Source organism: Sarcophilus harrisii, chromosome 4, assembly GCF_902635505.1.
Source record: "Sarcophilus harrisii chromosome 4, mSarHar1.11, whole genome shotgun sequence".
Classification (NCBI taxonomy): domain Eukaryota; kingdom Metazoa; phylum Chordata; class Mammalia; order Dasyuromorphia; family Dasyuridae; genus Sarcophilus; species Sarcophilus harrisii.
Window position 1 is genome coordinate 452,729,598 of NC_045429.1, and position 22,163 is coordinate 452,751,760.

The window sequence follows — 22,163 nt, forward strand, 5'->3', positions numbered from 1 at the left end:
TGTGTATATGTATATATATATATATATATATATATATATATATATATATATATATGTGTGTGTGTATATTTATATATGCATATTATATATATTTATTATATATTATATACACATATTATATGTGTTTATCTATTATATATTTATATATACATATTACATATATTTATCTATTATTTACACATACATTTTACATATATTTATTATATATTTATATATACATATTATATATATTTATCTATTATATATTTACATATACACATTACATATATTTATCTATTATATTATATATACATATTACATATATTTATCTATTATATACACATATTATATGTGTTTATTATATATTTATATATACATATTACATATAGTTATCTATTATTTACACATACATTTTACATATATTTATTATATATTTATATATACATATTACATATATTTATCTATTATATATTTACATATACACATTGCATATATTTATCTATTATCTATTATCTATACATATTACATATATTTATCTATTATCTATTATATATGCATATTACATATATTTATCTATTATATATATTGCTATATATATATAGTAAATAATACAAGGCAATTGGAAGACATTAGTAAGGTGGCACTGTAGTTAAAGCAGCTGAGTTCAAATCTACCCTCAGGTACTTCCTAACTGTGTGACCCTGGACAAGTTATTTAGTCTAACTCAATGGCCTCACCTGTAAATGGAAATAACAGTAGCATGTGCCTCCCAGAGTTGTGAGCATCAAAACATCCTATTTGTAAAGCGCCAAGCACAGTCTCTAGCATACAGTGAGTGCCATATATATGTTAGCTCTTATTAAGAAGGAGAGAACATAAAAATTAGCAATATCAGGGAGTTTCCTAGAGAAACATTAAGTTGCACCTAAGCTAAACCTTGAAGGAAACTAAGGGGATATTGAGGAGGGAGGCCATAGCTTAAGTGAAAGCCCAAAGGGGAGCAATTGACTGTCAGACAGAGGCAGCATCTACTAGTCCAGTTTGGATGGAATATAGACATATATGTGGATTTGTACATACACATGCATTTACATATATGTATATTGATGTGTAAATATACATTGGTAGATATATGTGTGTATATATATACATATATATGATGTAGGTATATTAGGGATATGGACACATTGAAGAGAATAATGTGAAATAAGACTGAAATAGAGGTTGGAGCCAAATTATGGAAAGACGTCAATGCTAGGCCAATTTTGCTGCAGAAGCAGTAGGGAATTTTGGAATATTTTTGAGCAAGGGAGTCGCATGGCCAATCCTGTTCCTTAGAAATGAATCAATAAATTTAAGTACCTAAAGTGTGTTAAGTGGCGGGATACAGAGCCAAAGAATTAGTAGGTAATGAAAGGGTCGATAGCAAACTAAAGGAGAATACCGAAACCCTCATACATAGCACTGGCCCGCTTTCCCAGCTGGTACCACAACTGTCTTTATTCTCTTTTCTTCCACAATGACACCGGGGACACAAGTCATGATTCCTTTGGCACAAAGGGGTGGAACTTGCGGGTTAGAGTTAGCACTCGGGGGCGAATTCTCCAGCAGCAGACAAGTAAGGTCTGGCTAACTTGTAGAAGGTTAGTCATTCTCAATTGAAAGACAATCGTGGGAGGAGGAAAAGAAAAGAAAGGACAGAGGGAGAAGACAAGGAAGCATTCCAAAAAACCATTAAGACATTTTTTGGCACAGCTTCATCCAAAAAATGTTGGCTGCCTGTGGGAGACCTCCCAGTATCTGTGGGGTGAGTAAGCCGGTGATTGCCCATCCTGGAACTGACATGGACAAACGCCAAAGCCAGGAGCAGAACGATTTCCCTGGTGACCAGTGGCAAAGTGGATGGGGGAGAGATTATCAAAATATCGCTCTTGAGCTGGAAGGGACCTACCCCAATCTGTTCATTTTACAGATGGGTAAAGTGAGGCCTAGCCACCTGAAGTAACATAGACTCACAATTCTAGAGTTGGGAGGATACTCAAGAAGTCATGTAGTCTAATTTTCTCATTTGGCCAAGAAGGAAACCAAAGGCCAGAGAGATTAAGTAACGTAAGAATATATGATCAAAGATGTAGACGTCTGGGTCCATCCCCGCATTTACATACGAGGAAACTGAGGTCCAGGAAGTTAACTTATCCACATATTGGCAGTCAGTACTGTTTGCTGTGATAAATGTTAGCAGCACCTGCCAGGCTGAGCCAGCTGGACCCTAGGTGTCTGTTGGGCCAGAGACTGAAAGTCCCAACTTACCATTCTAAAGGTTTCCTCCATCACCTTTTGTCCCCCTAAGATGGTTCTCACCAGTGAGATGGAATCTTCCCTAAATCATCAGTCAACAATTAAGTACCTGCCACCGACCAGGCACTGTGCTAAGCACTGGGATTGGAAAGGCAAAAATCAAATAGTTCCTGCCCTCTCGGAGCTTCCATTCCATCTGGTGAGTAGATGATGGAGTGAAAAGGGCCTCAAACCATTTAGAAGGCAAGAAGTGACAAGGGCTCCTAGCAGGGGCTTGAACAGAAAAGGACCCAAATGAACTACGATTTTCCTCATTTAGGAACTATTTTAACTTGAATCAAATAATGTTGATTATGGCTTTATAGGACAATTTGAAGACTGAGCATGTAATTCTCCCTCTGTTCTATTATTATTTCTAGTCTAAAAAACCACTTGCATCTGGGCAGATTTGGGAACCACTCGGAGGGCCCAAGTCCACCGGGGCCAAGAGCAGAAAGTCCTGGAGTCTGTCCTATAGAACCAGTCAACCATCACTGAGGATTGAGAATAATGATTAGGTCCTGCATATCATGAATATTTCCTCTGTTATTATTGTTAAGTTGTTTCAATCATATCTGCCTCTTCATGACCCCATTTTGAGTTTTCTTGGCAAAGATACTGGAGTGCTTTGCCATTTCATTCTCTAATTCATTCTGCAGATGAGGAAACTGAGCCAAACAAGGTTAAGTGACTTGCCAACGGTCACACAGCCAGTACCCTCTGAGGCCAGATTTGAACTCATTAAGTTATCCCAGTGCTCTATCCACCGTGCCATCTACCTGCCCTTGAGAAATTTCATGGTATGGAATGATACCTTTTCCTAAAACTCTATCCATTCACCTTCACAAAAAGAGGGCTAGTAGCAGGGCAGAGGCAATTCGGGGTTCCTCCATTCCCAACTAAAATATATTGGATTCAACCAAAAGAAAAATGTTCTTGGGAAATTAATACACTTTTATATGTTAATGTGGAATCTTGGCAGAGTCCTAGTTAGCCTGGAGGAAAGATGATTCAGAGGGAACATGATAACTGGCTTTAAATTTTTGGAAAGCCATGAAAAAGGGATCAGCTTTGTTGTGCCTGACTCCAGAGGGCAGAAGTAGGAATGATGGGTAGAAATTGAAAAAAGGTGAATTCCGTCTTACTACTTCCCCCTTCCCCCCAATTAAAAAAAAGTGATGAGTGTGGCAGCTGCCCTGAGAGAGGTGGCCAGTTCCCCTTTCTTGGAGATCAGATCTGAGCAGCCACTGGTTTGGGACAATAGAATAGGGATTCTCTCCGGCTCTCTATGAGTTGAACCAGATGGTCACTGAGGTCACTTCCATTTATGATGTTCTGGGATTCCTTCTGTCCACTCAGCAGCTTCGTCTCTTTTATCCTCCGTTTGGCATGGATCCGGGGCGGACATTCGTGACTTTCGAAATTTTTGCTCAAGGGGAATTTCTGCTTGTTTTACTGATGACTTATTTTCCATGTGTCAAGGGTCATGAAAGCTTCCGAGGGCCTTAGAAAAATTCAAAAAAAATTCAAAAAGGCAGAAAAGAAAAACAGTTTCACCTGCATATCTCTGGCCTCTAGGGAAGCTGCTGTGCTCAGGTGGGTCAAGTCATCAGGGCCTTTGGAGTGTCCTAACCTCCCATCTGGAATAGCTAATCCATCGAGGACAATGTTGAGCCAAGAAGAAACTGGGAGCCCTCTAAGAAAAACGCATGGGACTAAGGATCATAGACTCAGAAGTGGAAGGTCATGAGGTGCAGCCCCCTCATTTTATAGATGAGGAAATTGAGGCTTGGAAAGGCTAACGTACTTGTCCAGCAAGCAATGTTTGAAGCAGGAAGTCCCTCCTTCTGGGGTTACACAACTTTATCCTGTGAGTCATCAGCTGCAAAACTGGCCATGAATCTCCTAAACCTAGAGGCAAAGGCGACTAAGGGGCAGTCCATGCGTTTGGTGGTAGAAAATGAGAGAGCAGGAAAAGTCTACAAAAATACCCAGCAGGACTTGGTAGCTGAGTTGACCCCCTGGAGAGAAAGAGAGGAATTAAGGAGGAAAAATTAATTATTAGAGAAAGATAACTTTGACTCTTAGGATTTATGTCACATGTGACTCTTCCATAAATCCAGTCTACTTTCCTAATCTTAATCCACTGTTTAATCCCTTGTAATTATACAGGGCAAAAGTTCCAAAGCTCTTTCCTATACATCAACATATTTCAGACTTAAAACAACCATGTAATGTAAGAAAGGCAGATATCATTTTCTCCATTTGACAAATGAGAAAATCGAGGCTCCCAGCTGTTGGGTGACCTGCCTAAAGTCACAGGGCCAGCAAGTGGTAGAGCTAATCTTTTGACACCTAGCCTGGGATTCTCCCACTCCATGGTTCTGGCTCCCAGGCTCTCAGCTTCCTCTCTGACTAGGTTTGATGCTCTAAAGTGTTTTTGTACAACAAAAAGCAATGCAGCCAAAATAAAAAGAAAATAAACAGATATGAGAAAAATCACTTCTTATATTTCTGATAGAAATTTGATATCCAAAAAATTGTAATGAATTGACATTAATTTTGTATGGGATCCATTTTTCAACAGATAAGTCACCAAATAAGAAATAAGTCATGAGTGATTTTGAAAAACAGTTTGAACAAATAAGCAGGAAAAATATAAATGAAAACAACTCTGAGAAAACTCTGTTTCATCAATTTTCATTTAAAATGTTAAATGTTCTCTTTTGTAGAGGCAATTGAGGCTAAATGACTTGCCCAGATTCACATAGCTAGTAAGTATTTGAGGCCAGATTTGCCCTCAGGTCCTCCTAACTCTAGGGTCGTTTTTCTATCCATTGCACCACTCTAGTTGCCCAAATAGTTAATGTTAAAAGCTTCCATATTAGTGAAGCTGTGAGATAGTAATGTTGTTGCACTGCAGGTAGAGATGTAAACTGACCAATACCGTCTTTTTTTGGAAAGCAATCTTAAATATGTATTTTAATCTATAAGACCCTTTGATCCAGTGATTTATCTGCCAGGCTAACATGATCGAGATGCTATTGATAGGGACAAAATTAAAGACAGCTTTTTTTTTAATTTAATAGCCTTTTATTTACAGGATATATGCATGGGTAACTTTACAGCATTAACAATTGCCAAACCTCTTGTTCCAATTTTTTACCTCTTACCCCCCCCCCACCTCCTCCCCCAGATGACAGGATGACCAGTAGATGTTAAATACATTAAAATATAAATTAGATACACAATAAGTATACATGACCAAAACGTTATTTTGCTGTACAAAAAGAATCAGACTCTGAAATATTGTACAATTAGCTTGTGAAGGAAATCAAAAATGCATGTGTGCATAAATATAGGGATTGGGAATTCAATGTAATGGTTTTTAGTCATCTCCCAGAGTTCTTTTTCTGGGCATAGCTGGTTCAGTTCATTACTGTTCCATTGGAAATGATTTGGTTGATCTCATTGCTGAGGATGGCCAGGTCCATCAGAACTGGTCATCATATAGTATTGTTGTTGAAGTATATAATGATCTCCTGGTCCTGCTCATTTCACTCAGCATCAGTTCGTGTAAGTCTCTCCAGGCCTTTCTGAAATCATCCTGCTGGTCATTTCTTACAGAACAATAATATTCCATAATATTCATATACCACAATTTATTCAGCCATTCTCCAACCGATGGACATCCATTCAGTTTCCAGTTTTTATCCACTACAAAAAGGGCTGCCACAAACATTCGTGCACATACAGGTCCCTTTCCCTTCTTTATAATCTCTTTGGGATATAATCCCAGTAGTAACACTGCTGGATCAAAGGGTATGCACAGTTTGATAACTTTTTGAGCATAGTTCCAAACTACTCTCCAAAATGGTTGGATTCATTCAAAACTCCACCAACAATGCATCAATGTCCCAGTTTTCCCGCATCCCCTCCAACAATCATCATTATTTTTTCCTGTCATCTTAGCCAATCTGACAGGTGTGTAGTGGTATCTTAGAGTTGAAAGACTTAGCTTTGCAAAAATATTCTTAGTATACATTGCTTGTCTTACCAAAAAATAACAAAAATAATCCATGTTTCTAAGACTTGGGGAATGACTGAATTGTAGTATATAGAATAGAATTATTCTCTAAAAAAATAACAAATATGTTAGCTAACAAAAAGCAACAAGATTTATATAAAATAATGCAAAGTAAGGAAAGCAGAGCATGTACAACTAAAACCACACTATGACTATGGGGGGAAAATAATAAAGATGTTTAGTACCAAAATCTGAGGTGGTTGAGGGTACAAAATGCCCAGAAGAAAAAATCTGGAAGAATGTCTCTTTTCAAGTTCTTAAAACTTAATTTATGCTTTTCATTTTTTTTTTAAAATGGGTTTTTTATTTTATGTATTTTTTTATTTTGCTTATAGTTTTAAATGTTTTGTGATGATACAATTTAGAATAAATTATATGTTTTCAGTATTGGCATATGTATGATAAATCTCATGTGATTGATATGTCTATTATATGACATAATAGATACCCTAGATATGTCAGCAATTTATTATCCCAGTATCATATGATACAAGTGGATCACATAGCATGTGTTAGCTATTATATGTATATATACATATATATACCGGTATCATTATTGCCTGGGGCAGTTCAGATGTGCACTGGATAGAAAGCCCAGCTCAGAGTCAGGAAAACTCATCTTCCTGAGTTCAAATCTAGCCTGAGACATTTACAAGCTGTGTCATCCTGGGCAAGTCACTTAAGTCTGTCTGCCTCATTTTCCTTATCCATCAAATGATCTAGAGAAGGAGATGGCAAATCATTCCAATATCTTTGTCAAGAAAACCCCAGATGGGGTCACAAAGGATAAGATATGATTGAAAAATGACCGAACAACACTATTATTGCCAAGAAAAAAAACAGAAAGACATCCCACATATTGGGTGGTCCCCTAATGATGAAGTTATGAGAGAACATGACAAGAGTGGCCAGACGTGGATGGATAACGATTTGCATTATTGGAGCGAACTTCCAAATCGATGAGATCCATTGAGTATTGGGGTATTTCTCTGTCAACAGGGTGACAAGGTTGCCATAAAAGTCCATGTGATAATATATTCCCATTCCTTCAAGAGGTATTCTCATTGTTTCCTTCTCATGAGTCTCTGTCATTCCCTCCATGAATGCTGAAGATCTGGATGTCTGGGTCCACCTGGAAGCAGGTCAAGACTGTCTTGAATAAGCCCTGCTTTTTTCTGTTTTGCATCCTAGGATGAAGAATAGGCTGTGGTACTTTGAATTTGGCACAACAGAGACCTTTGCTTCCACCTGCAAGAAGCTGCAAACCTTCATAGAAGTGGAGGTGAGTCTGGCAATTGCCAATCGGGAACTAGAAAGGGCTTTTAAGTTGGACATCAAGGGCTCTAGGTTGGACGTCAAGGGATCTAGGTTGGACATCGAGTCCATCCCCCCTCCAACAAAGGCAAGCGGTCTCCTGACTCCAAATCCAACACACTATTTGCTCTTCCTTTCTGCCTCTCAAGAAAGCTGAGACTTGCCTGTTTTAGTTTCATTTTAGTCCTCTACAAAATAGAAATAACAAGGCCCATAGCACCCACCTCACAGCTGAACCATAGCTGCTGCTTCCTTGCCCTCCAAATCACCCTCCATCTATTGGGTATCTTCCTAGACAATCTAAACGTGTGTGTTGTCTCTCCTGGCTAGACAGTGAGGTCCTCGGGCAAGACGAGGTTTCGCTTGGCACCTGACACCGAGTAGTCAATCGATACTTGTTGATTGATTGATTGGGTGTTATAAAAATCAAATGAGATCATTATATAAAGCTCCTCAGAAGCTTTGAAACACTAAATTTGCATAATTTAAAATAATAAAATACAGCATGCTGTAAAAATGTGAAATATGACAGATAATATAACATAGAGTGATATAAAAATATAACAATATGACATAATGATTGATATGATCTATGGGATGGAATGGGACAGGAGAGAATCAATAATTTAACATCACATGCTATAATGTAACAAGATACCTAGTGGGACATAATGGAATAATGTAGCATATATTATAACATACCATAATAATCATAACACCATGATACAGCATAATGTGATATAATGTAACATATAATACATAGAATATGATATAATATAGAAATGTGATACTATGGAATAACATAATATAGCATATCATATGATATAATATGTAACAATATATCTAATAATATAAATAAGCCATAATATAAGACGATGTGATATGTTAGCATATGCTCTAACATAGTCCAGACTTGCAGTGTTCCATTCTAGCCAAGTGTGAGTAGTGACAGGGGTGTCCCAGGACTAGTGACTGAATGGAAGGTCTGGGACATGGTACAGGACATGGTGCTGCTGATGGCCAGACACAGAGCCATTGATGTCGGCACTCTGGGTAGGATCACAGTATGGTGACAGGACTTTCCCAGGAAGCCGTAATCTTCACTAACAAAGCCTTGGCCTTTCTGTGCCTCAGTTTCCCCATCCAAAAATTGAAGGGTTTGGACTTGATGGCATCCTAGATCTCTTCCAGCTCTAGAGCTAGGATGTCACAATCATTCTCCTCTGGGACTTTGGTGTTTCTACAATCCCTTGTTTCCCAAAATCTTTCCGGGACTGCACCAACCTGTGGGACATCCCTCTGTTTTCTTCCCTCCTGTGACTCACTGACATACTCAGGTCCCTCATCACCACAGTGATGAGGTTCCAAGTGTCAGAGAACTAAAGCTATAAGCAGACCCCAACTGGAGGGAAACTGAGCCTCAGAGAGTGATGTGACTTACTCAGGATCACAGAGGGAATAAAGAGCAGGCCCCTGCTGTGATTTCCCTGGTGCAGGGAACACCAATGAGGAAACTCCCTCTACCAACAAAGACTAGGGGTCAGAGGCCTGAGACCCAGAAGTAATGTGACCGGCTCAGCCAGAATATTTATCCACATCCTGGTGAATCTTGAACCCGTGCCCTCCTAAGCACTCCTGAGACTCGGAAGTCTGCTCTTTCCATTGGGCCACAATGGGCGCCCACTAGCTGCCTTTAGCCTCAGTCCAACAGTCCATTCCTCATCAGAAAGCTCGGAGAGACTAAGGGTGTCCCTGTGCATCAGTGCTGGCTCTAAGGCAGCCTCCCAGAGAGTCTGTCCAGGGCTCTTCCCCTTTGGGGGTCCCGGCTCCATCGGCCAACTCCTTGCTCTCCATGGGGGCTGCCCAGAGGGAACGCTCCTCCCCCGGGATGCTTTGCGAACAAAACCAAATTCTAAGGCTTCTCCAGGCCTTTCTGGCGCGGTCCCGGCCTCCGCTCGGCCTCTCCCTCTGTTGCCTGGATACGAAAGCACCAATGGGCACGGCAGCTTTCTCCGCCTGAATCCGCCCAGGGAACCTTTCGCCAAGAAAAGGCTGGGGGGAGGGGAAGCAGGGCTGCCTCCCCGGCTGTTGGTGCCTGGAGGATGCTGAGGGGTGGCCAGGGAGAAGGGCTGGGAAAGGGGCCCCCCCCACACAACATGCATTGGGCGAGCCTCGGAGGGAGAGCGCCATGGCTGCGCTGGGGCTGGGAGGAAGCAGATCCCTGGGCAATTTTCCTGTTGGTACAAGCATCTGGCAGGGTCTCTTTAAACATAATCTGGGGGGATGGGGGAGTCGGGGGAACCGGAGCAAGCGGACACCCAGTAGAACCTCCCAGTCTTCTCCTACCTCCTACAGCTGTGCTTGACACGCTGCCAAGAGTACAGTCATGCCATCCTCTCCCTCCTGCCTCTCCCCTCCCTCTGCCCCTCCTTTCTCCCTTCCCTCCCCCTCCCTCCTCCCCCTCTCTCTTCCCTCTCTCTCTCTCTCTCTCTCTCTCTCTTCCCTTTCTCCCTCCCCCCTCTCTCTCTATCTCTCTGTCTCTGACTCTCTTATTCTCCATCTCTATCAATCTCTCTCATTCCCTTCCTCCCTCTCTCTCTCATTCTCCATCTCTCTCATTCTCTCTCCTTTCCCTCTCTTCCTCCCCCTCTCCCTTTCTATCTCTCTTATTCTCTCTCTCTCTCTCTCTATCTCTCTCTGTCTCTCTCTGTATGTCTGTCTCTCTGTCTCTCTCTCCCCCACCCCATATCTGTCTCCTCCTTTCTGTTCTATCTTTTTTTTCTGTGTTTCTCGGTCTGTCTGTCTCTCTCTCTCTCTCTCTCTCTCTCTCACACACACACACACACACACACACACACACACTCCCTACATGCCTAGGCCTCTCTCAGCCAGGTCTGGGTCTCATAAGATCATTTCCATTACTTAGGAAAAGGCCTCAGGACAGAAGAAACAAGCCCCTTTTTCATCTCTGCCAGAAATTCATGCTTCGCCATGCACCGTGGGATGTGTGTGTGTGTGTGTGTGTGTGTGTGTGTGTGTTGTGGGCTTCGGGGCAGGTTTTGGTAAATGTCTGTATTTCTGTCTCCCAATAACAACCCTTTTTAGCATTTTCCATAAAGAGTGAGCAAAAAGAAAAAAAATCATGGGGAAAACACTTACAATCAAGGGGGGGTCCCTTGGGACTGAAAAACAACTAATTTTTCAGGATGTTTGGATCCCCTGACACCTCTGGATGAAAATGAAAGAAAGAAGAAAAGGGGAGGGTTGGGTGAAAAGATGGAGGTGCCCTAATTACCCCAGAGAGATGGGAGGCTAATTGGGAAAGGAGGTGGGGAGGCCTCCATCTGGGGCTTTGAGGCAGGTCTGCTCTCTCAGCAGAGTTCTGTGACTGCTAGATGGATGGATGGTCTGAGGGTGGCCTGGGCACCTGGGGAGCACTGAAAGCATCCAAGGAAATAGTCTAGAATATTGGGAGATCCTTTTTTTGAACATTAGTGGAAAGAGGGGGATGAGAACCCTAGAGGAAGAGTAAGGGAAGGACTGCCCTCTGCACCAGGGGATAGACTACCTGCACTAGGGAGATCATTGAACTGAAGCATTTTGTATGTCTGGTTGCCCTGACCTCTGGGACTCCACGGAGGAACCTCCTGCCATCAATGCAGATCAGCTATTGCTCTGACACCTCCTCTTAGTTATCTGGGGCACCAATTGTTTAAATGTCTTGTCTTTTTAAAAATTTATTTATTTGAATCCTGGAGTATTTTTCCATTTGACAGATGAAGAAATTGAGGTTAACATGGTGCAGTGACTGGTCACAGAACTCTTAAGTCTGAGGCTGGACTTGAATTCAAGTCTTCTTGACTCCAAGTCCGGTGCTCCGATCATCCCACCAGTTTAGAAATAAATATTTTGCAAAGGAAGCACAGAAGCGAACTAACAGCATGACCATAAATCATGGTTGAGAAACACTCATAAAAGTGTGGCAGACTGCTAAAAAAAATAGCATTTCATATATTTTGGGAGTTTCTTTCCATGACTCTTACTGGAGACTGAATAGTATATAATATACCTCCTTCAAGAGGCCTTTCTTAATTCCTGAAGTTGTTAACCCATGCAAAAAAAAAAAAAAAAAAGATACCGCTGGATTAATTGCATCCCATGTTTACTTGAGGTGAGGGGTGAGGGAGAGAGAGGGCAGCCATTGGATCCTAGAGCTAGAGAGGAAAGGGACTTAAAGGTAGACCCCAGCAGCCACCTGATCTGACAGATGAGGAAACTGAGACAAAATGAAGTGACCTGCCCAGTGTCACACAAGTAGTGGGCTTTCATCAGAGGTGGGATTGGAAGCCAGGTCCTTGTTCATCAGAACCCAGGTTTCTTTCCATCGTAGCCCACAGAACACCTCAGTAGAATTGGAAGGCAGGACCATCTCACTTTAGTCATAGCTGGATCCTAGTTGGGCGCCCAACATGGGGTGAGCACTTAATAAATACTTGTTGATTGATTGATTGAGATTTAAATCTTTATTATACACACACACTCTCAAGTACACACATGTATACGTATATGTACATAGGCGTAAAATACAGACACATACTTATACACAATATAAACATGTATATGCATATACATACACGTGCCCACATAAATATAAACACCATGTGTACATGCAAACAAATATATATGTGCACAATACATGTCTACACATAAAATACAGATTTACAACCAACTAAAACACGTACATGTGCATACATACATAAACATACAGGACAAGTACTGCTTGGCAGATGTCAAGTTGTCCTTGTGGTCAAGAGAAGGAATTCAAATCCTGCCTTTGACCAATCCTAGCTGTGTGACTCTGGGCAGGTCACCTAACCTCCCAGTGCCTCTCTAAGACTATTCAATCCAGTAAACATTTACTGAGCACCTACTATGTTCCAGGTATGTGATAAGCACTGGAGGCAAAGAAAAGCTCTTCAAGGAGATTATAGCCTAATAAGGGAGGGAGACAGCTTGCAAACAAATACATACAACAAGCTATTAATTAGTTTTGTCTTTCATAGCCAGAGGACCAAAATGATCATTAAGTCAGAGTCCCTGAGGAAATAAGCAAAAGAGGGAAGACATCAGTGTGGAGAGGGGTTGGGAAGACTTCCTGTAGAAGGTGGGATTTTGTTAGGATTTAAAGAAAGCCACAGAGATCAACAGGCAGAAGAGCATCCCACGCATGAGGGATGGCCAGGGAGAATATCTGGAGTGAGAGATGGAGGGTCTTGGTGGAATAGCCAGGAGGTCTTTGTCACTGAATCAAAGAGTACCCATAGGGGAGTGAGGTGTAAAAAGTAGGAAGTGTCAGAAGGGGCTGTGTTACAAAGGACTTCAAATAGCAAAAATAGCATTTTGTATTTGCTCCCAGAGGTAATAGGGAGCCATTGAAGTTTACTTAGTTATGAAGGTCTTCGAATAGCAAAAATAGCATTTTGTATGTGCTCCCAGAGATAATAAGGAGCCACTGAAGTTTACTTAGTGGGAGTGACATGATCAAATAACAGCAGATCACCACAGCTGAAGGGAGTTTTCACTTAGAGAATTCTTCAATACAAATGAAATAATAGGTCCAGACTCCCCCTCCCCAATACTGTTCATATACATATGCATGAATATGTATGTACAATGTGTATGTGTGCTCATATCCGTGCACATCTTTATTGTGAGAGTAAGTGTACATTTGTGGTCATTGTACAGATGCGTTTGGGGGGGAGTCTGTGTGTATACGTATACATGAATTGCTTGGAAGGATGATAACAGGACCCTCCTCACTGCCCTTCCCAACCAGAAATGGGTGGAGGTGAGAACTACCCACCTGCACTACTGGGCCAGTTCAAAGTGGAGCCTTTCCACCTAGCTCCCATGCATCCTTTCCTCTGCTTTACGCATCTGTCTCTCTGAAGGAAAAACAGGCTCCCCCATCTCCTCTTTCCTCTCCTTCCCTTCAGGCTGGGAACCTGCCACACCTCTGGTTACAGGCAATAACAAATGAAAGACTGTTTGGACCAGCGGAGGGCCAGACAGAACAGTTTTTTAAAAAGAAAAACAACAGGCTTTATTTCCACTCTGCTCTGGGGAGTTTATAAAGTTGTGACAGAATACAGGATAAATGTCTAGTCAGATCGCTCCAGTGAGAGACAGGCGCTATCAACGAAGCAGGATTGGGATCCCAGCCCTAACTAGGAAGGAAGTTTCCTCATCCATTTCCTTCTCTGTGCCCAGAGCTGCCAATGCTGCCATGCCGCCATGCCCCGTGCTCAGACCTGGGAGCAGCACACACAAAGCAGTCTGTGTCTGAGTTAACCACAGATGTTTATAAGAAAGAAAACTAGGTCAGAAAGGGGAAAAAAGCAACTTATAACTGAGTAAGGAAACAGGAATCAGTTGCGTCCATCCAAAGGGAGCCTAAGAGAGAGGGCTAAGGGTGATGGAATTCGTCTCCATCCCCCCCATGGGCATCAGACCAGGGTTCCGGCTACATGAGGGTGCTGTCAATCAGAGCACTCTGTGTCTCTCCAGTGACCCCCAGTGTCTTCTCTGCTCCTCCAATTGGCCACCACGGTTCCATTGAATCACCTCATATCAGTTTTTGCTGTCATTCAGCCATTTCAGTCACACTCAACTCTTCATGACCCGATTTGGGATTTTCTTGGCAAAGACACTGGAGTGGTTTGCCATTTCTTTCTCCATCTATCAGTAAACTTTTATTTTTATTATATTTGTTCTGAATATGTAGCAATTAGATGATTGCTGCCCCACCCCCAACATCTTGAGAATACATCCTCTTCTATCCCATCTTGGTTTCTGAGGAGAATGAGCTCAAGCTTAGTTGAGTTGGGGCAGCTAGGTGGGGTAGTAGCTAGAGCACCAGCCCTGAAGTCAGGAGGACCTGAGTTCAAATATGGCCTCAGACACTTAAGGCTTCCTAGCTGTGTGATCCTAGGCAAGTCACTTAACCTCAATTGCCTCAGGAAGGAAGGAAGGGAAGAAGGAAGGAAGAGGAAGGAAAGAAGGAAGGAAGGAAGGAAGGAAGGAAGGAAGGAAGGAAGGAAGGAAGGAAGGAAGGAAGGAAGGAAGGAAGGAAAAGGAAGAAAAACAAGCTTAGCTGAGTTCCTATATAACACTGGACATTCATGTCCAAATATGGCATGGCTGCTGGGTGTTCCCACTGAACCAGGTCCCAATTTCTTAAAGTTTTAGCTGCAAAATTCAGTTATTGGAATTCTGGAAAAACAACCACACTAAGATACCTGCTCCTAAATGGAATCACCTAAAATGGAATGAGCAAATACAGAAGCCAGAAAGGCTTCATGTTGGACTCAGTAGGGAGGCCTTCTCTCCTTCAACATCGTCTCTCATGGGCAAAGGAGTCAAACCAAGAAGGAAAGTCAACACCAACTAGAAACTTTTTGAATACACTCCCAACTCTGGCCAAGTAGCCAATCAAAAAGGCTTCTTCTACCCACATGGTTAGCAAAGCAGAACTAATTACAGAATGTCTTCACATGCTCTACACTCTAAGACTATTCCACTCTACTGGAAGTAGCTTTTCCAATCCCTCCCACATGGAGAATAGAATCAGCTAAGCTTGCGTCTCGGTTCAGTGCAAGAGTCAATCCCCATGAAGACAATGGAGTAAATGAGAGGTCTTCTCACTGAGAAACCTAGAAAGACTAGGAAAAGTCCCTGAGACTTGAAGGAAACCAGGAGATGTGTGAGGAAATAAAACATTCCAGATATGGGGGGGGGGGGGGCTAACCAGTCCAAAGGCAGAAAAATTCACCATGTTTGAGAAACACCAGTTAGACCAATGAAGTTGAATCATGGAAGGAAATAAAGATAAAAGGTAAAGAAGTTACAGCTAGGTAATGGATGGCCCACAGATGTTCCTTGGAGACATAAATAAAGGAGGTAGGGGCCTTATAGATTATCCAAATATTGTTTCATGCACAATGTATTCATCTTAGATTGTATTACTCATGAAGAACATTTGTAAGAAATGACTGTCAGGAAGTTACGTAATTGCAGTTCATCCAGCAACATCTACAAAGAACTCAATAAAAGCCAAATTAAACAACATGTATTTTAATAGAATGGTGACTTGATTGCAAGGATGGAGAAAGATGGAAAAGAGCTTGAAAACATGGAATAAGTCATGAAAGAGGCTAATCTGACCTGCTTAAATAAACCATTGATAGAAAAAAAAAAGGGGGGTGGGTGGGAGAAATAGATAAAAGAATGGACACTGACAGAGGATGTCACCCTTTCCTAAGGATTTACATTACATTGCTCATGTAAATCAGTGTCTACCATGAGGAAGCTCAAAGAGCCTTCTCAGACTAAAAACAGAGAATTATGGTAATGCAGGGCCACTTCCGTTTAGGGCATAAGGTCATTTCTAAAATCTCATGGAAGACAAATTATGAGCATTACCACCGAATACAATAATGAAAATCGAGAGGAAAATCAAGGTCACAGAAAGCTTGCCAATCCACTGAACTAAGCCAAATGATCCCCAGAGAACATAAGAAACTGAAAAGAGGGTAATAGATGTCGTGAATGGATCGAAAATCTACATCATTAGAAGGAAAACATACATTAAGGAGATCATATTTCCAACAGAGTTTTATAGTCTGTATGATTTTTTTTTTTGCCTGAACCTATGATTTCATTGGCAGGGAATTTTTTATAAAGAAACTTCTATCAATGCAGAAAAAACATTATAAATTATGCAACCATCTTACAGTGTTGCCTGGGGGGAAGGGAAGAAAATAAGCATTTATATAATACCTACTATATATATTAAGAAGTGCTTTATAATCATCTCATTTGATCCTCTCAACAACCCTGGAAGATAGGTGCTATTATTACCTTCATTTTACAGACAAGGAAACAGAGGCAAACAGAAAATAAGTGTCTTTCCCAAGATCACAAATATCTGAGACACAATTTGAACTCAGGTCTTCCTGACTTCAAGCCCCAAGTTCGAGCCACTGGACCATATAGCTGCTTCAGTGCTAGGGCAATGAAAGGTTATGATTTGTCCATATTACACAACCAGAGCAAATTAACATAGGATCTCAGACCTAGAGCTGGAAAGGACCAATGGGGAGAAGAGGAGGATTTTTACAGATGAACAAATGGAGGCCCAAGGAAGTATAAAGCAAGGTCACAAGCACAGTAAGCCAACAGACAAATAGGAAGGTCAACTTAGTAGTGGATGGGACCTCATTTCAAACCATCTAATTCAACCTTTTATTTTAAAAGTAAAAACTGAGACTAAGGGGGAAATAAAAGGGAAAGATGCCCACTATGCATTAGAAGATTTTTCTGTCACATCCTGGTTAAAAAATGTTCATTTCAAACCTGCTGTTGCTGACCTCTGCCTTTTTTTCCCTTCAACTTCCTTTTTCATTTCCTACGGATGGATTCATACTTGTTTCACTTCTCTCATTCCCTCTCTTTGCCGATGTTTTCCCTTTTTCTTTTCCAAGATTTTTGTCGTCATTGTCACTTTTTAATTCCTTTGTCTCCTGCTTCATGCTCGTATATACATGCTGATTCTATCTCATGTTTGCCAAGCACTTTACAACAGCAATCTCCTCCAAAGCTCTCCTGGGCATAAAGTTTACAAGCATCATAGGGTCAGAGTTGAAAGGGACCTTAGACACCATCTAGGTCACCCACTCCATTTTACAGAAGAGAAAACTGAGTCCTGATCAAGGTCATAACCACGATTTGAAAAGTGAATCCTCCCAGCATTCCCCACTTTGCCCTCTATATTTCTTCATATTCATCATCACGCTGATGAATTTTCAGAGCCCGAAGTGAGAGAAAGAGACAGATATGAGCCATTGGGAATAGAGAATAGATTTAAATGGTGAGTCAGGACGAGGATCTAAATGTGTCTTCTACTGAAAGAAACTGCTGCATTTAGAGAAGAAGGGGCCTTGGGCTGCGTTACTATCAGAGAAGCTTTGGGTAATCCATCAGCAAACTTGCCCCAGCCCTGTCCAGGCACTGGGGCTACAGAGACACACTTCCAGTAACAGCCTCCACCCTCTGGGAGTTTAAATTCTAGAGGGGTGACATCTTCCTACCTAAGTCTGTATGTATCCAAAAGACAGAAAAAAAAAAAAAAAGAGTGAGAGATGGACAACAGAGAGGGCTGTTTGCTTGTTTTGTAACCAAAACTAAAATTTCAGTTTACATTGTTGACATTGTAAGAACTCCCTCTACTTGGCTTCTTTTAAGAAATAGTTTAAGAAGTCTTCCCAGTCTCATCTTCCCTTGAGCCTCCTACACCTCCCCCTCTAAGATTAACTTCCTTCTATTCTTGGTATCTTTGCACAGTGAACACTTAATAAATGCTGATGAGAGCCTCCTAGATCTCCCCATCTAAGATTATCTTCCATTATTGTTATTTTTGCACTCAGTAAGCACTTAATAAATGTTGATGAAAGCCTCCTTCACCTCCCCATCTAAGATAATCTTCCTTCTATTCTTGGTATCTTTGCACATATTAAGCACTTAATAAATGCTGATGAGAGCCTCTTATATTTCCCCATCTAAGATTATCTTCCATTATTGTTATCTTTGAACTCAGTAAGCACTTAATAAATGCTAATGAGAATCTCCTACACCTCCCCTTCTAAGATTATCTTCCTTCTATTCTTGCTATCTTTATACAGTGAGCAGTTAATAAATGCTGATAAGAGCTTCCTACACCTCTCTAAGATAATCTTCCTTCAATTCTTGGTATCTTTGCACATATTAAGCACTTAATAAATGCTGATGAGAGCCTCCTAGATCTCCCCATCTAAGATTATCTTCCATTATTGTTATTTTTGCACTCAGTAAGCACTTAATAAATGTTGATGAAAGCCTCCTTCACCTCCCCATCTAAGATAATCTTCCTTCTATTCTTGGTATCTTTGCACATATTAAGCACTTAATAAATGCTGATGAGAGCCTCTTATATTTCCCCATCTAAGATTATCTTCCATTATTGTTATCTTTGAACTCAGTAAACACTTAATAAATGCTAATGAGAATCTCCTACACCTCCCCATCTAAGATTATCTTCCTTCTATTATTGCTATTTTTGAACTCAGTAAGCACTTAATAAATGCTGATGAGAGCCTACTACACCTCCCTATCTAAGATTATCTTCTGAGGCAAACAGAATTAAGTGACTTGCTGAGGAGCTAGGAAGTATCTGAGGCTAAATTTGAATTCATGAAGTGAGTCCTGGTTACAAGTCCATTGCACTAACCACTATACCACCCAGCAACTGGAGAGCATCCAAAGCAGACCTGATTACAAAGCAGGCTCTCAATCACAACCCCCCAAAAATGTTTCTTTCATTTAAAATATATGCAGAATTAATTAGGCTTCTATAAGGGAGCATCCAGTTCTAAGTCTCTGATTCTGGGATCCAGAAATCCTCCATGACACCTCTAGTACATTTCTATTCTAGAACTGATGACTTGGCTAGTGAGTGAGTCAGGATGCCTTCTTTGGGGTCTGGGGGCCCTCTCCCCATTGCTGTGAAGAAAAAAAGCTAACATTCTGCCAATTTCACACACACACCCCCAAACACGGCAATAGAAATCTTTCGTGGCAAGGGATCCACATTATCCTCCAAGCGTCTGGAGCGTTTGGAGTGCCCGGCATCCTCCGATTTGCCTCTGCTCCCAATTCCGCGACGTGTCCGGGACATCGCCGCCTTATTCCTTGGTTCCTGGCGCTCCGAATCTAGCCAGAGACTTTCATGCCCACATGAATTGTTGCTAAGCTCTTTGAAAGTGGAGGAGAGCCCGGGCTCAGTGATCCAGAGCCAGGAAATGCCAGCTTCTCCCACCTCTTTCCCACACTTAGTAAGTAAGGAGGCACATGTTGGTCCCTTGTTTATGAGATCATGGGAAGGGGCTCAGTGATGAAGCAACTGGGCCAGAATCCTGGATCCTCTCACACCAGAGCCCCAACTGCCGTGAGAGCCGGAAGGGACTTTGGAGGCCATCTTGGCCACCCTGCCCTCCTTCTTTCCCACATGAGGAAACTGAGACCTGGACATACTAAGTAACCTACGTGGATCATGCAGCTGATATGGCAGAGAAGCATCATAGACTGATAGGTCTAGATATACAAGGGACCCTGGAGACGACCTCATTGTCCAAATGAAGAAACAGAGATTTAGAAAGACAAATCTGCCCAGGGGCCCCTCATGAATGTCCAAGGAGGCTTAGAAATCAAGCCATCTCTAGCCACTACACTACCTAATTACAAGCCCACTGCATTAACCATTCTACCACCCTTCCCTTCCCTTCCCTTCTCTGAGCTCCCTCTCTGACATAGTCTTGGAGACAGGCTGAGCCTTCTCTTTCTAAATGAAAAATTTCCCTTTTTCACATGAGCTGCCCAAACATCCCCTAAGGTATATTTACTCTTCCTCCTGAGCAAAACCACTTGCCTGCCAGGACTTTAAATTGGGGAGGGTGACATGGGGGAAGAGGGAAGATGTCATAGCTTTGCCCTTCATTCAGTTCTGAGGCAAGAGCCAAGAATACGGAGAAACAGCAGTTTTGTTTTGAAGCCTCCCCCCCCTTGGAAATGAATGGAGCCCCTACTTTGGAGATGAATGAAGCCTCCCCCTTCTTTTTCTTCCCCTCAACCAGCACAGTGTTCTGGGTCCAACCTCCTGGCCAACACCCCTGCCAGCTGTGCCCTTTCAAAGGCACCATTGAGCTGCCCTGGCACTGGCAGAGAGAACGGGCAGAGAGAAAGAAAACATACTCTAGAAGCTCTGCCCCAGGCCACATCTAGGAGCCATCCGGGCCACAGGGCCCACAGAGGCCACTTAACCAAACCTCATCACAAATGTCATTGCAAAGACGCTGGAGTGAGTGGCCATTTCCTTCTCCAGCTCATTTTACAGATGAGGAAATTGAGGCAAACCAAGTTAAGTGGCTCACCCAGGTTTGTACACTTAGTAAGTGGTTGAGGCTGGATTTGAACTCAGGAAGAGTGGTCTTTGTGCTTCAAAATCCAACACTCTATCCAGATAAATAGATAGCTAGCTAGCTAGGTGATAGATAGATACACACACAAATAATATCTCTCTCTCTCTCTCTCTCTCTCTCTCTCTCTCTCTCTCTCTCTTCTCTTTCTCTATATATGTATATACTGTGTGTATACATTCATATATATGTGTCTATGTATATAAGTATGGCTATGTATATACACTCACATATGTACATAAACACAGACACACAGACAAAGGTGTCGAATTCCCACTCTTTCATCATTCTTGAGTAGCTCAAACCAGATTAAACGAGATTAAAATGGAATTTTCAAAGTAAATAAAAATACAATAAAACAGAGTGTGCACCTGTGGTTTTCTGAATCACTAAACAAGCAGTAGATCTGCCTGATACATCTTGACTCTGGGAAAAATTACTTAACTTTTCAATGCTCTGGGTCACTCTCTAAGGCAAGAGTCCTAAACGTGGGGTTCATGAATTTTTAATTTTTTAAAAAAGATTTGGATCTTTATATAGAAATGATTTCCTTCTATTCCTTTGTATTTAATGCATTTCAAAATATTATTCTGAAAAGGGGGCCGAAGGCTTCCCCAGAATGCCCAAGAATTCAATGACACTGTAAATAAAAGGCTATTAAATAAATAAATAAATAAAAAGAAATATATAAAAAAAAAAAGAAGAATTCAATGACACACAAAAAATGATACCAATAGAATATTGGAATTAAAAACTAAATAAAGTCATCTCTGAGGAAATTGCAGATGAAATTGGAAGGAGGTCAACAAACAGATGGTAAGAATGATGACAAATTCTTTTCACCATCAGGGAGAGTGGAATCACCATACTTAAGATTTTCACATCACGGCCAATCCTAGATGTACTTCCAAAACAGGCAAAAATGGAACTGAAGAAAACGGTTCTGGGACTACAAAGATAAAAACAAGGCATTTCTTGCTCTCCAGGGACTTATAGTTCACTAGAGTGCAAAATTACACAAATGCCGAGATATAGAACGCCCACCGCGGTTGTCCCTAACCATCTGAATATATATATATATATATATATATATATATCAATAAATGATTTGTTTCAATTCAGAAAAATTATTCCTTTACCTTTCAGAGTTAAGATAATTAGATTTGTTAGCTCCTCCAATAAAATTCTGTTATATTATCTGAAAAAAAAAATATTAGCGCCATGTCACTTCCATCTATTTTGCTTGAAATAATTTGATCCCAGAATTTTTTTTTTTTTTTTTTGGTGAGATAATTGGAAGTGACTTGCCCAGGATCACTCAATTAGTGTTAAGTGTTTGAGGTAGGATTTGAACGCAAGTTCTTCTGACTTTAGGACCA

At 41.2% G+C, this 22,163-nt stretch overlaps 1 protein-coding gene across 1 annotated transcript in view; it reads left to right on the top strand.

Annotated features, from left to right (window-relative positions):
* DGKG (diacylglycerol kinase gamma) overlaps nt 1–22,163 on the top strand; it is a 227,074-nt gene that overhangs the window by 167,435 nt on the left and 37,476 nt on the right. The window contains exon 36 of the mRNA XM_031968754.1: nt 7,595–7,685. Within this exon, the coding sequence (XP_031824614.1) occupies nt 7,595–7,685 (91 nt within the window). The remainder of the gene's footprint in view (nt 1–7,594; nt 7,686–22,163) is intronic.